General features: G+C 43.8%; 1 protein-coding gene across 9 annotated transcripts in view; it reads right to left on the bottom strand.

Annotated features, from left to right (window-relative positions):
- The window catches only part of THADA (THADA armadillo repeat containing), a 324,280-nt gene that overhangs the window by 239,978 nt on the left and 69,537 nt on the right, over positions 1-14,765 (bottom strand). For all 9 annotated transcript variants that reach the window (XM_034764451.1, XM_034764450.1, XM_034764454.1 and 6 more), the window contains 2 exons: positions 10,083-10,205; positions 6,926-7,017 (listed from right to left, as the gene is read on the bottom strand). In XM_034764451.1, coding sequence (XP_034620342.1) covers positions 6,926-7,017; positions 10,083-10,205 — 215 coding nt within the window. The remainder of the gene's footprint in view (positions 1-6,925; positions 7,018-10,082; positions 10,206-14,765) is intronic.

Genomic DNA, 14,765 nt, shown 5'->3' with positions numbered 1-14,765 from the left:
TTTTAATTTAGTCCCTAACTTATGGCATTGAAATTTTAAAGTTTTAGATGACAAACTGCCAAAAATTTAAATTAAACATTATTAGGCTTTAATATAAGGATTTTGTTCCAGTAAAACAGCAAACATACTGGAAAATATATGGAAGGACAGAAGAATTGCATGTGTCACCTACTGTAATTGTGTAATTGCAGTTATACAGTGAATATTGTATAAGATATGCAACAACAGCGACACCTAGTGGCATTTATAATTACAAAAGTGATGCAATTGCTGAAGAATAATAGTTTTAAACATTAAGTGAAATTAGTTTCATTCATTACTGCATATGACAAACATTAGAAATAAGCTAGCAAAATAAACCATTTTCCTATAAACTAATTGCCATGAAGCTGAAACCAAGTAAACTTAAAGAAAAAAAAGTTGAAAGCAGTTTCAGGTCACACACACCTTCTTGAGGACCTGTCACTTTTCATGGTTCTACACTCATTTTCCTCTTCTATTAAAAATCTTTATTCTGTCTTGCCCTGTTTGTGTGAGATTAGCTCACTGACTATACATGGGAAAGAACGGTTACTCATCTACTTGTAACTGTTGTTCTTCGAGATGTGTTGTTCATGTTCATTCCAATCAGATGTGTGCGCGTACACATGCACAGTAGCCGGAAGATTTTTCCCTTAGCAGCAGCTGTAGGGTCGGCCTGGGTGCCTCCTGGAGTCGTGCCCTCATGGCGCCCAATATAGTGCCCTGCCGACCCACCACCCCCTCAGTTCCTTCTTGCCGGCTACTCCAACAGAGGAGAAGGAGGATGGGTATTGGAATGGACATGAACAACACATCTCGAAGAACAACAGTTATGAGAAGGTGTGTAACCATTCTTTCTTCTTCAAGTGCTTGTTCATGTTGATTCCAATCAGGTGACTCAAGCCCAAGTTCAGGAGGCAGGGTCGGAGTCATTCACTGATTGGAGAACTGCTCATCCAAAGGCCCCATCGTCTTTGGCCTGCTGAGTAATTGCATAGTGCATGGCGAAAGTGTGGACAGAGGACTATGTCCGCTGCTCTGCAGATTTCCTGAGTGGGGACCTGCACCAGGAACGCTGTTGACTAAGCCTGGGCCCTGGTGAAATGCACAGTGATCAGGGGTGCAGGAACCCCCGCCAGGTTGTAGCACTCGTGGATGTAGGATGCGATCCATGACGAAATACATTTTGATGACACAGGCAGACCTTTCATTCTGTCCGCCACTGCCACGAATAACTGGACCGATTTTCTGAACGGCTTCATTCTCTCGATGTAAAAGGCTAGCGCCCTGCGGACATTTAGAGAATGGAGTCTCTGCTCCCTGCAGCTGGAATGAGGCTTAGGGTAGAACACTAGGAGAAAGATGTCTTGGTTGATGTGAAACTGCAACATCATCTTTGGGAGGAAACCAGGGTGAGGTCTGAGCTGCACCTTGTCCTTATAGAACACAGTATATGGGAGATCTCAGGTTAGGGCCCTGAGTTCAGACACCTGCCTGGCCGAGGTTATCGCCACCATGAATGCCACCTTATAAGAGAGATAGAGAAGGGAGCACATTGCCAAGGGCTCAAAGGGTGGTCCCATTAGTCTAGAAAGGTCCCAGGCTGGGACTTCCTGTTGTGTCGCATGGTGAATAGGTCTATAGGGGGAAAGCCCCACCTCTGGAAGACTGAAATCATGATGTCTGGGTGAAGGGACCACTCGTGGCCATGAAACGACCTGCTGAGGAGGTCTGCCAGCTCATTCTGTACCCCGGGGAGGTACGACGCTTGCAGATGTATTGAATGTTCTACACAGAAGTCCCACAGCATAAGGGCTTCCTGGCACAGGGGAGAGGGGCATGCACCTGTTTGTCGATATAGAACATTGTGGTGGTGTTGTCCGTCATGACTGATGCACATTGTCCCATTAAGTATGCCTGAAAAGCCTGCCACGCCAGGCGTACCACTCTCAGCTCTCTGATGTTGATGTGGAGAGTCAGATCTGCCTGAGACCAAAGACCTTGAGTCCGGCAGTCTCCTAGATGTGCTCCCCAGCCCACGTCTGATGCATCTGTCGCTAGAGACATGGACAGCTGCGGACTGGTGAAGGGGACCGCTGAGTATACCTCCTGAGTGTCGAGTCAACACAGGAGGGAGTTGAGGACCTGGCGAGGTAGGATCACTATCTTGTCCAGGCTGTCTCTGGCCAGGCAGTACACTGATGTCAGCCAAGACTGAAGAGGTTGTAGTCTGAGCCTGGCATGCTGCACTACATAGGTACAAGCCGCCATGTGTTTCAGAAGCTTCAGGCAGTTTCTTGCTGTGGTGGTGGGAAACTATCTGAGGCCTCGAATGGTCAGGGCCTGAAACCTCGCTTGCAGTAGGTATGCCCTGGCCTGGATTGAGTCCTATACTACCCCTATAAACCCTATCCTCTGAACGGGGGACAGAGTGGACTTTGTTTCGTTTAAAAGGAGACCCAGGTTGATGAAGGTGGCTCGGATAAACTTGACCTGGGCCTCCACTTGGGTCTTGGAGCGGCCCTTGATCAGCCAATTGTTGAGGTAAAGAAACACCTGAACCTGGTGCCTGCGCAGAAACACAGCGACGACTGCCATGCACTTGGTGAAAACCCGAGGTGCTGCTGACAGGCCGAACGGGAGGACTGTGAATTGGTAGTGGATGTTGTTCACCATGAACCTGAGGTACTTCCTGTGGGGCTGAGTGATCGCGATATGAAAGTACGCATCCTTCAAGTCGAGGGTGGCATACCAGTCTGCTGGATCCAATGAGGGAATGATGGAGGCCAGAGAGACTATGAGGAACTTGAGTTTCTTTGTTGAGTTGATGTGGCCACCCCTTGCGTCTCAAAGACATGGCCCAAATGTGGTGCCACAGATGGCTAGTCTCTATGAGTCTAGGTATTGGGGATCGACTGCTTTCAACCCTCTTCTTCTTCTGCATCGGTGACTGGGACCAGGGGCAAAGGCTGGAATATTCTCGAGACGCTCCATGACGGCGCCGAGGCTCCTTGGGCGCATCTTTTTTTGGTGCCTGGTCCCTCGAAGAGGGTGCCGGCACACTCCGCACCGAAGATGATGTGCTGGTGGTAGGGTCCCCAGCACCAGAGTCCGACTGTGGTCGAAGAGCTGCCTCCATGAGGAGGATTTTAAGCCGCTGCTCTCTCTCTTTCAGGGTTCTCGGTTGGAATTCCAAACAGATTTTACATCTTGTTTATGGTGTCTGGGCGAAGGTCACCAAAAAGATAGAGGTGTGGGGGTCACTCTTTGGCATGCGCTTCATGCAGTCCTTGCAGGTCTTGAAACCTGCAGATCGCAGCATGCCCTGGGCACAGCAAGGAAGGAAGGGGAACAACCCCCGCAACTACTTAACTAGGTAACAAACTATACTAACTGACTAAACAAGAAGAATACAACGAGAGTCGAGCTGCTAAGCCGCTTGCTGAAGCAAGAGCCAGGGAAGTTCCTGCTACCGTCACTGGTGGTAAGAAGGAACAGAGGGGTGGCAGGTCAGCAGGGCACTATATTGGGTGCCATGAAGGTGCGACTCCAGGGGGCGCCCAGGCCGACCCTACGGCTGCTGCTAAGGGAATCATCTTCCGGCTACTGTGTACGTGCACGCATACACACGATTGGAATCGACATGAACAAGCACTCAAAGAAGAAACAATAAAACTGACTACAACCAAAGTCCTGTCCAATGTACAAAGTAAACAATATGAAAAGACAGAAAAAAATATTTTCTACTCTAATCTTTCAATTAAAGTAACACCCAGTGATTACTATAACAGTGAACAAAAGAAGTTTCAGAAAGAAGTACAATTTAAGTTGACAGCATCCATTTAACATATATATTTAAAAAACCCTACATTAAAAGAACACTGAGGTTGCAGCGTCAAGCACTTAAAAGTAGGGATATGACAGAATTAAGGTTGCCTGTGCAAGCTACCTCCAACAGATACCGACATGCAACTTCATGAAAGCTGCACTCTGTTGCAAAACAGGAACAGACCTCAGACACTCTTGTAACAACAGATCAGCACATTTGTCACATACTGACTCCATACATCTGGGGAGCTAGGCTGCCTTAATACTGCTGAGGTCACAGTTAAGGTTTTGCATTAGAATAAGAGTATGAAGAAGCTGAGGTACATATTGCCTTTTGGTATCAGTCAGATGAGGAAGTGAAAGCCTTATGGAGTACTGAAGTGTTATCGACAGCACTGTAGGCAATGTGAAAAAGGCTAGAAATGCAGGAGACTTTTCCCTTAACTTGTTACTTCCATGTTTTTCAGGTTTTGCATGGATAGGGTCTATACTGATGTAGTCTTAACTGTCACTAAATAAAGTTTTTTATATTTATTTCCTAGTCTTTTATACAGGGTTTGTACCTCAATGGATAGGTTCACACTGTTAGGTATGGGAGAAGGGGAAAATGACAAAGTAACTTGAATATGAAACACCTATAGTTTGGTGTGCTCTATAATTTACAAATACGAAATAAGTGTGTGTGGCAGGACGCTCTCTTTGTGTGAATTAAATAAACCACTTCTTTTTATAAAGAAAATTTGTCCACATCTTTCATAAACTGTGGTGCCCAGAATGAGTATTCCAGCTAAGGCCTCATTAGTGCAGAGTAGAACAGGACAATTGCCTCCCATGTCTTACACACAAACCAGAATAATATTAGCCTTTTTTGCAACTGCATCACATTGTTGATTCATATTCATTTTGGGATGCACTACAACTCCCAAATTCTTTTCAGTAGTACTACCACGTAACCCGTTATTCCCTATTTTATAATAGTGCATTTGATTTTTCCTTCCTAGGTGAAAATTTGCACTTGTCTTTACGGAATTTCATCTTATTGAATTCAGACAAATTCTCCAATTTGTCAAGGTCCTTTGAATTCTAATCCTGTCCTCCAAAGTGCTTGCAACCTCTCCCAGCTTCACGTCATCTGCAAATTTTATAAGCAAACTGTCCACTCTACTATCGATGTCATTAATGAAAGTATTGAATAGTACCAGACCCAGGACTGAATCCTATGGGACCCCACTGGAGGCATCCTCCCAGTTTGATAGCATACCATTGAAAACTACTCTGAGAACAGTCTTTCAACCAGATGTGCACCCACCCTATAGTAATTTCATTTAGACAGTATTTCCCTAGTTTGTTTATGAGAATATCCCATGGGACTGCACCAAAAGCCTAACTAAAATCAAGATCTCTCACACCTACTGCTTCCCTCCCCAATCCATTAGACCAGTAACCATGTTTCCACTTTTTGCAGGACTTTTTGATTTTCATGTCACTAAAGAGCTCCTGATGGAGCCATATTGGCCTATTACTAGTCTTTCTATCTTTTCTTCGCATCAGGATAATTTGCAGTTGTGCCTTTAATATTCTCTCCTTGAGAAACTGCCAGCTCTTCTGAACTCTTCTAACTTTAGATTTTCTTCCTGTGGGATCTTACTTATCAGTTCTCAGAGTCTGTTAGAGTCTGGTTTTTTGAAGTCTGTTGTCATTATTCTGTTGCTCACTCTTTCCCTTTCTTAGGATCATGAAATACATCATTTCATGATCACTTTCACCCAAATTGCCTTCCACCTTCAAATTCAAATTCAATACAATTCCTCCCTCTTGCATGTCTAAAATGTCTGTCCCCCTGATTACGTCCTCCACTTTCTGAAACAAAAAGTTGTCCCCAATACATTCCAAGAACTTATGGGAAATTTTGGGTTTGGCTGTATTACTTTTGCAATAGGTGTCTGGGTATTTAAAGTCCCCCATTACAACCAGGTCTTGTGTCTTGGATATTGCTGTTATTTGTTCTAGAAATGCCTCATCCATTTCCTCTTCCTGATTTGGTGGTCGATAGTAGATGTCCAACAATGACATCACCCCTCCCTTTTTAACCCCTTTTATATTTACCCAGAGACTTTCAACTGGTCTGCGTCTCTCCTCTTTTCAGACAACAGAACAAGCATATATATAGTCTATACCTATATATACACACATCCTCTCTTTTTATCTGGTCTGCCCTGCCTGAACAAACTATATCACTCATACCTAAATTCCAATCATGAGATCTATCCCATAAAGTCTCTGTGATGCCAAGTAAGTCACAGTCGGCAGAGGTGAGATTTGAACATATGATCTCCTCTTTCCCACCTGTATTTGGGAGTTGCCCCTCCCCTTTCATCCTCCAACATGAATACAATCATAGTAACTAATTTGGGGGTATGGTACTGCTCTCATTTTTGGGTAGCAATTATGATGTTTCATCTATTTGTCATGGAATTCCTGCAATTACAGAGCAGCAAGAAGTGTCAACAACAGCAATACATCTGTCTGCTGTCAGCAAATATTTCAGAACTCCCTAAGAGCCACCATACTGACTACCACTAGAGCCAGAACATCCACAGTTAATTATATTATACACAAAAATAAAATTGTTTCCTAAGACCAGCAAGATGAGTCACTGTATAGTAAAAATAGCAGACATTTCAAAAATGAATAAATTGCAATTCCCTGGGAGTCCTAATGCTCTGAAAATCATGGACCAGTTACTCAACTTCTGGAGGATCATTTTGGGGTCTGATCCCAAGATGTGATGACCATTGTAATTCCCATTGAAGTGATTGGGAGCTGTAGATGCTCAGCATCTTTCAGGATCAGGCCCTTTCTGTAAAATTACACTTTAAATTAAAATTAATTTTCACTGCATTGGGGAGATATTTTTAACTCAAGAGCTTAATCTTGGCAACACAGTTTAAACTAACTCAGATGTTTTTGTAACATTATTCTTCAGATAAATCCATAAAAGCATGCAACATTTTCAAATTATTCTTGGCTGAGTCAATGCTTTGCAAAAGTAAAGTTAGCATCAGATGGAGCTTACCTATTTTTTTTGGAATTTTCATCCTTCCCTCTTTTAACTCCAAAAATTCTTGTAATCAGGGTACTAAACAGAAGAGTGGAGGAATTTCTCACCTAATGTATAAAGAAACATAGAATAGATATTAAGCAGCTTTCAAACCACACTGTAAACTAGATTTCAAATTTAGATGTAATTTAATTTAGAATTTTTTAAAACAGCAACAGAACATTTTGCATGCCAGACTAGACAAACAGTCCCTAATCTAGCATCCTTCTTAGCGGCACAGGAAGGTGAAAGTAGTTTGCTATACAATATTTAACATCAGAGGGATAGCCGTGTTAGTCTGGATCTGTAAAAAGCAAGTGTAGGTGTAGGTGAATGAATATCCACCAATGTTATATACGCCATCATGTGCCAGCTCTGCCCCTCTGCTATGTACATCCGCCAAACTGGATAGTCCCTACGTAAAAGGATAAATGGACACAAGTCAGATATTAGGAATGGCAATATACAAAAACCTGTAGGAGAAAACTTCAGGACCAGACTTCAAAGAAAAACCGCTGAGCTTCAGTTCATTTGCAAATTTGACACCATCAGCTCAGGATTAAACAAAGACTGTGAATGGCTAGCCAACTACAGAAGCAGTTTCTCCTCCCTTGGTGTTCACTCCTCAACTGAAGAGGGCCTCATTCTCCCTGATTGAACTAACCTCGTTATCTCTAGACTGATTCTTGCCTCATATTTATACCTGCCTCTGGAAATTTCCATTACATGTGTCTGACAAAGTCGGTATTCACCCACGAAAGCTTATGCTCCAATACATCTGTTAGTCTATAAAGTGCCACAGGACTCTGTTAATATTTAACATGTGAGTGGAACAGACAAATAGTTTAATGAACTTCAGTGCCCTAAAATAGTTTAGTGGAGGAGATTGTGTGGCTTAATGGTTGAAAAATCAGGGCTGGGAAGCAAGCAATCTGGTATCCATCCCTGACGCTGCCACAAACTTCCTGTGTAACCTTGGGTAAATCACCAACCTCTGCCCCATTTCCCAATCTTTAAAATAAGGAAAAGAACATCTACCAGTGGCTCCAACTTCTTTAGCTCAGGGACCATCTCACAAACATCTCCCGAAAGTATGAACTCTCACTCCACAACCTGCATATTCTTCAGTTTTGCTAGTGTCACTGTAGGGGCATAGACTATAGTGTTTTCGTTTTGTTTTTTTCTGGAATGGATTTTCAATGGTTGGCACTAGACAAAGGTTACATGCTAATATAGCAGGCAATTGGAGAGTTGAGTAGTAGGCAAATTCTCATTTCTTTGTCCTTGCACAGGAATTTTCTCTTCAGCACTTGCTGGGTCCTTCTGCCTTCCCCTCTGCAGGCCAATGCCTGCTCCCTGTTTTAGGAGCCATATGCTTAGCCTCATAAGTTCTGCCTTTTCCCAGGCCTCCCTGAAAAGATGTCACTGTCTGCCTCATGGAACAGGTAGGGATCAGTAGACATATAAAACTATATTCCATTCTGTAATGAGCACAGCTATGGAAGCATAGAAATGAAGGCACTGCAGACTCAGGAGTTTCAACTTACATCTGAATTTTCTGATTTTCTTACATTTTTCTACTTTCTCCCCCATTTAGTTTCCCCAACACACACTTATATCTAAATTTTGACAGACTGCTTTTTATGCAGTACAACAAGTGTAAGAACATTTACCAAGGTATTTACAATGCACCATGGTATCTAAACAACAAAAAACAAGTATATGTTAATTAGCCAAAAACTATGTGTGTGTTTTCTGTAATATCTAATTTAAGAGTTTCTCAGATAAATATTACCAAGACACTAAGAGGTACCCTTTCTCAGTCACATTATTTAAAAAGGAATATTGACTCTATTTATCATGGGATTAAGAAAGGAGTGGATCTCTGCATGTTTAAGGATGGTGAGTAGCTTCCCATTGCAAAGTGCAACATTGATGATAACTGTCAATAATAGTATCAGAGTTGATGGCCAGGAGTCAGAGACAGAAATAGTGGATCTCAGGGAACTGAAGACCAGTGAAACACTCAGCAGAAACCAAATCAAATTCAATTAACACATCATAGTTCAATGGGAATCATAGCGTTCATAAATCACAAAACACTGAGACCACAGTCCAGAGCTCATCTTCCTTACCCAGGGCTGGTACTACCATTAAGGCAAACTAGGCAGTTGCCTAGGGCACCAAGATTTGGGGGCGCTAAAAAGCGGTGCCCCCAATTTTTTCTTTTTACAGCGTTCCTGGGCTGGGCTGCCGGCAGCTCAGACTCCCTCTCCCAGCGCAGCGGCCGCTCCACTTTTCCCGTCTCCCAGACTTGCAGCACCAATCAGCTGTTTGGCGCCACAAGCCTGGGAGGGGAGGAGAATTAGAGCAGGGGCGGCGTACTCGGGGAGGAGGCGGAGCAGAGGTGAGCTGGGGTGGGGAGCTGCCGCAGGGCTGGGGGGGCGCAAGGTGGAAGTTTCGCCTAGGGCGCAAAACTTCCTTGCACTGGCCCTGCCCTTACCTGCAAAGAACATCACAAATTCATCATCATCAATCAGATGAAAGTACTATTAAGAAAGTAAGGCTTTCTGGAATAATCAGTCTGGGAACTACTGCAAAGTCCAGACATATCCTTGGGCTACATTTAGGGCAAGGAACAAACGTGAGCCCAGGTTTCCAGTAGTTTAAAGCATTTATTTTTAGCCATGGCAGGTCATGAGATATTGGACTTTAAAAATAACATACTGATAACCATCTTGCACTGAGACCCAGTCCAATGATTGGGGGGGGGGGGACCTTGACTCTTACTAACATGACACATTGACTCACTATTTATCAGCCAATCAGATTTTTTTTTAATTTGTAAGATAATTTACTTTTGTCGCTCTTGAAATTAGAAAGAAGTACACTCTGCATTACATCAAACTAACACAAAAAATACATTGATATAACAATACTGAGACCCAAACTGCAGCTTTCCTGTGATTTTTCTCTAGTATTGTACATCACATTCTGTAATACACATGGATGTACAGTTCATAAAAATTCCATCTGCTGTGGTACAATTATTGACAAACATTACAAACGCTTTGATTAGCACCGTCACCACATGCTTCTCCAATATAATACAATGTATTAAGGATTAACTTACTGCCCAGACAGGGGATGTAAAACCTAGAATTGCTGCTTGTATTCCATCTGCTATGTAAGGTATGATGTTTTCACCAAAGCGGGTATCCCTAAACAAGGCCCTCAGGATATTTAAAGCATGAACCTGGGGGGAAAAAAATCATAATTTGTTTTGTAACATATGCTACTTTGTTGTAAAAGTCCTCAAATTACATACTTTAACCATAGCCATGGAGATGAACAAATCCATGCATTTACTCATTTATGCCACTTAATTTCCACTTTAAATTCCATTCATCACTATTAACAATTAAAGCAATACAATGGCACTGTGCAAAGTGCTTTCAAAAGAATAGTCATAGTAAAAAATAGTAAAAAAAGTGAATCATTTATTCACTTTTCTAGCTACCACCACATTTATGAAACATTGAGATTCTTGGATGAAAGAAACTAAAGGATATACATGTATTTATATTTTTTAACAACAGCAAACATATGAAGAAATGAGTGTCAAATTCTTTACTACAGCTAGTAAAACTGTAATGCTTAGCAATCTATCCTGGACAAATAAATCCTGAACCTTCTGTATTACAAGTAAAATCAAGCCATAAAAGTTGCACTTTTTCTCTTCAGTTACCATGAGGAGACAATTTTCAAAATTTCTCAGGATTATCTGAAGCATCAAACCTCGTAAGTAAAGTCAATTTGATCATCCTTTTCTGAGCTTCAGGTACATTACACTTAAATTTGTCAACCAAGAAGGGGGAAAAAATAGATACTTTTTGATTCAGGTCTGGTCTACACTACCAAGTTAAGCAGCTTACGTCGACCTAATTGTGCATGTGTCTACACTCAAATTTGTCTCCCACAGCTGTAAGTGCCTCGTTACACCAACATAGTAACACCATCTCCCCGAGCAGCGTAGAGTCACTGTTGATGTACTGTGGTACTTATGTCGACCCTAACTGTCCTCCAGCAGCTATCCCGCCATGCTCCAGACGGACCACTCTGGTCAGGCATTGTGAACTCCACTACCAAGAGGTCATGGAGACCGGAAGCCCCCCACACCCGTTCAAAGCCCCAAGAATTTTTGAAATTCCTTTTCCTGATTTCCTGGCTTGGCAAGCACACAAAGCAGCTCTCCACTGTTGTGTGCAACTGCCCAGCTGACCATGTCAGCTACATGCTCCAGACATACTCCTGCCTAGTGTAAACAGGAGATATTGGATCTCCTGGGCCTGTGGGGAGAAGAGCTCAGCTTCAAAGCAGCCATAGAAACGTCGACATCTACAGATTGCTCATGGGACACAGGAGAAGGGATTTGACAGGGACCAGCACCAATGCTGCATGAAAGCCAAGGAGCTGTGGCAGACTTACCAGAAGGGTGCAGGGAAGGCAACAATCAATCCAGTGCCAAGCTGCACACCTGCCACTTTTACAAAAAGCTACATGCCATACTCAGCAAAGACTCCACCACCACTACCCACAGCATCGTTGATACCTCTGAGGAGGCTGAGTCACAGACCCCTGCCAGGAACAGCAAGGAGAAGTATGGGGGACAGGTGACCAAGGAGATCGAGCTGCACAGTGAGCCTGTTTTTGACTCCACTGCAGTCCTGACAGTCAAGCACAGGTGAGCCCAATGTAGGGGAAGGAACTTTGGGCAAGCGTGCAGATAAATTTTCAATTACAGAGATGGCGCTCCCAAAGTAGCAGGACATATCTTTTGACTTTTCATTAATTTAATTTACTCATGCTAGAAGAGGTAGTGGTACAACCAAGAGTAGAGTTGCTATCTGCTTTACATTCACCTATAGAGTCAGGCAGAGGGAGCAAATCGGAGCTTTTATGTACACAGGGATGTCCCTTGAATTCTCTTGAGAGATCTTAATGAAACTTTCATGGAGGTACTCTGCAATCCTCCGTCGAAGGTTTCTAGGGAGGGCTGCCCTATTTCTTCCTCCGTGGTAGAATGCTTTCCCACGCCACTCATTGATAACTTTGGCAGGCACCATTGCAGTACACAAGCTAGCAGCATATGGGCCCAGCCAGCTTAAGGACACCAGAAGCAGCTGTGCTCTCTCTCTGCCTTTGTTATCCGCAGGAGTGAGATAAAAGGATAAAATGGAAAATGGTGGAAAACGGTGCCAGTATTCAGTGCCACTGCCCTATACTACTAGAATCATGCAACACCAACCCCCAGCAAGCCATGCTCACCGTGACTGGAGCTGTGATTAACGCCGTGCACAAGCAATCCCAAGAAGAAATGACAATGCTGTACTTAAAACGTTAGAGGAGCAAGGCGAGTGAGTTCAGCACCTCAAGTTTCGCTTTCCACAGTGAATACACTGACAATGGTACCTCTGTGGGTTTTATCTTCAGCTGCTGCCATTGCAGCCTTCAGGGTCTCCCCCTCCACACTCACGGAATGCCTGAGCCAGATGAGGAGAAGGAGCACTCGGGATGATATGTTCAATGAGATCCTGAAAGCCAGTGCTGTATCAGACCATGAACATGGGGGCCTGGCGGATGAACACTGCAGATACCATGGGCAAGGAAAGAATGGAGAGGACATAGGCCCAGGAGTTCCAACAGGAAAAGGAGAGGGAGATGCACCAGGACATAATGGGACTTCTCAGGCAGACTCTGCAGCAGACTCTGGTGGACCTGCAGGTTCAACAATCCCAGGCTCACATTCCTCTGAAGCCCACTGAGAACTCAACATTGGGACCTCCCTAAACCCTCCCCCTCCCCCCAACATTCCGCCTGGCATCAGAGGTTGCTACATTACCCCTACCACTCCACCCTGGGGGACATTAAAGACAGTCACATCTTCACATCAACTGTGGCTTTCACAGGTCAGTGTGAGTATGTGTAGTTTAAATGAAGATGAATGATCCTTCCCCTTCATAAGTTCTGTTCTTTTAATTTATTACGTTTTTAAATGTATTTGTTGTAAAACTGCACTGGGTTTTTGATTTTTGCACTGATTATTACAGAATAAAACTATTATTTGGAAAATAATTCATATTTATTAGCTCACAGCACATGCTGCCAAGCGCTCTGCAGTTCTGAAAGCAACCCATTACACAGTGTCACACAACTCATAAAATAATTCACAAACAACATTAATAGGTGCATTGACAATGTTATATTCCTACAGCATTCACCACATAATTCCTACCAGATCACAAAAGAGCAAGGCCAGACAGACCACACTACAGCACCACCACATATTACTCTGACTCACTGTTAAAATGGTCTTTCAAAGCCTCCCTTAACCATATAGCTCTGCATTGCACCCTTCTAATAGCCCTTGCACCTGTCTGTTCAAACTCAGCAGACAGCCTCCTCACCTCCGTCCTCCACCCTTGTGGAAACTTTGCGCCCTTTGCTTCACAGATATTATGCAGGACACAGCAGGCAGCTATAACAATTGGGATATTTTTCTTATTACGGTCCAATCGCATGAGTAAACAATACCAGCATCCTTTAAAATGACCTAAAACACATTCAACTGTTACTCTGCACCTGCCGAGCTGGTAATTGAACTATTCCTTGGTGCTGTTGAGATGGCTGGCATATGGCTTCATGAGCCAGGGGAGCAAGCAGTAGGCTGGGTAGCCCAGGATCACTATTGACATTCCAACATCCCCAATGCTAATCCTCTGGTCGGGAGAGAAAGTTCTTGAAGATACGAGGATCATGCACCTTCATTGACCAGCCCATACTGCTGTTAGTGAAGCATCCCCAGTGATCCACCAACAGTTGCATAACCATAGAAAAGCAGCCCATTCTGTCAATATACTCTGTGGCAAGGTGATTTGGTGTTAAAATAGGGATATATGTGCTGTCTATCACTCTACCACAATTCGGAAACCCAACTGCTGCAAATCCATCCACTATGTCCTGCACATTGCTGAGAGTCACACTCCTGCATAGCAAGAGATGATTAATGGCCCTGCACACTTGCATCACAACGGCCCCTGTGGGGGACTTCAAATTGATTCCCAGCTGACCTGTAGCAAACTGGCATTGCATGTTTCCACAGTGCAATCACTACTTGCTTCTCCACTGTCAGTGCAGCTCTCATTTTGGCATCACTGTGCTAGAGGGCTGGGGCACGCTTAGCGCACAGCTCCAGGAATGCGGCCTTGTGCATCCAAAAGTTCTGCAGTTACTGCTTGTGATCCCATACTTGCATAACAATGCAATCCCACTAGTCAGTGCTTGTTTCTCAGGCCCAGAAGCGCCACTCCACCATCTGCAGCTGTTCCATGAACACCACCAAAATCCTTGAATTGGTTCTCACTATGTCCCACAGCAATGAGTCCTCCATGGAATGACCATGCCTCTCACTCATTAGGTTCTTCTTACGGTTCTGCAAATACCCCAGGATTGTGCACCCTGTGCTTGCAACACTCATGACAATAGTACAGAGGCATACAGCCACCATGCTTCTCTCAGAGATGTTAGACAATGAGGAAGGCCACGTGGGTTTGTGGGATTTTGAAAAAAAAGCGAGAAAATTACGGGCTATAGATAACATTTTGGGATAGAGACAGTTGCATACCCGGGAAATTCACCCCATGCACCCAGTCATCTCTGCACGATTCATTTTCACCCCATCATGCAATGCCAAAACTTCCCAAAAGACAGCATGCTGAATGGTGGCGAGTTGCAGGGTTGGATACCTACCCATGGT

This window comes from Trachemys scripta, chromosome 3 (assembly GCF_013100865.1).
Source record: "Trachemys scripta elegans isolate TJP31775 chromosome 3, CAS_Tse_1.0, whole genome shotgun sequence".
Taxonomy (NCBI): domain Eukaryota; kingdom Metazoa; phylum Chordata; order Testudines; family Emydidae; genus Trachemys; species Trachemys scripta.
Note: the sequence above shows the minus strand (reverse complement) of the source record. Positions and strands in the feature narration are given on the sequence as shown.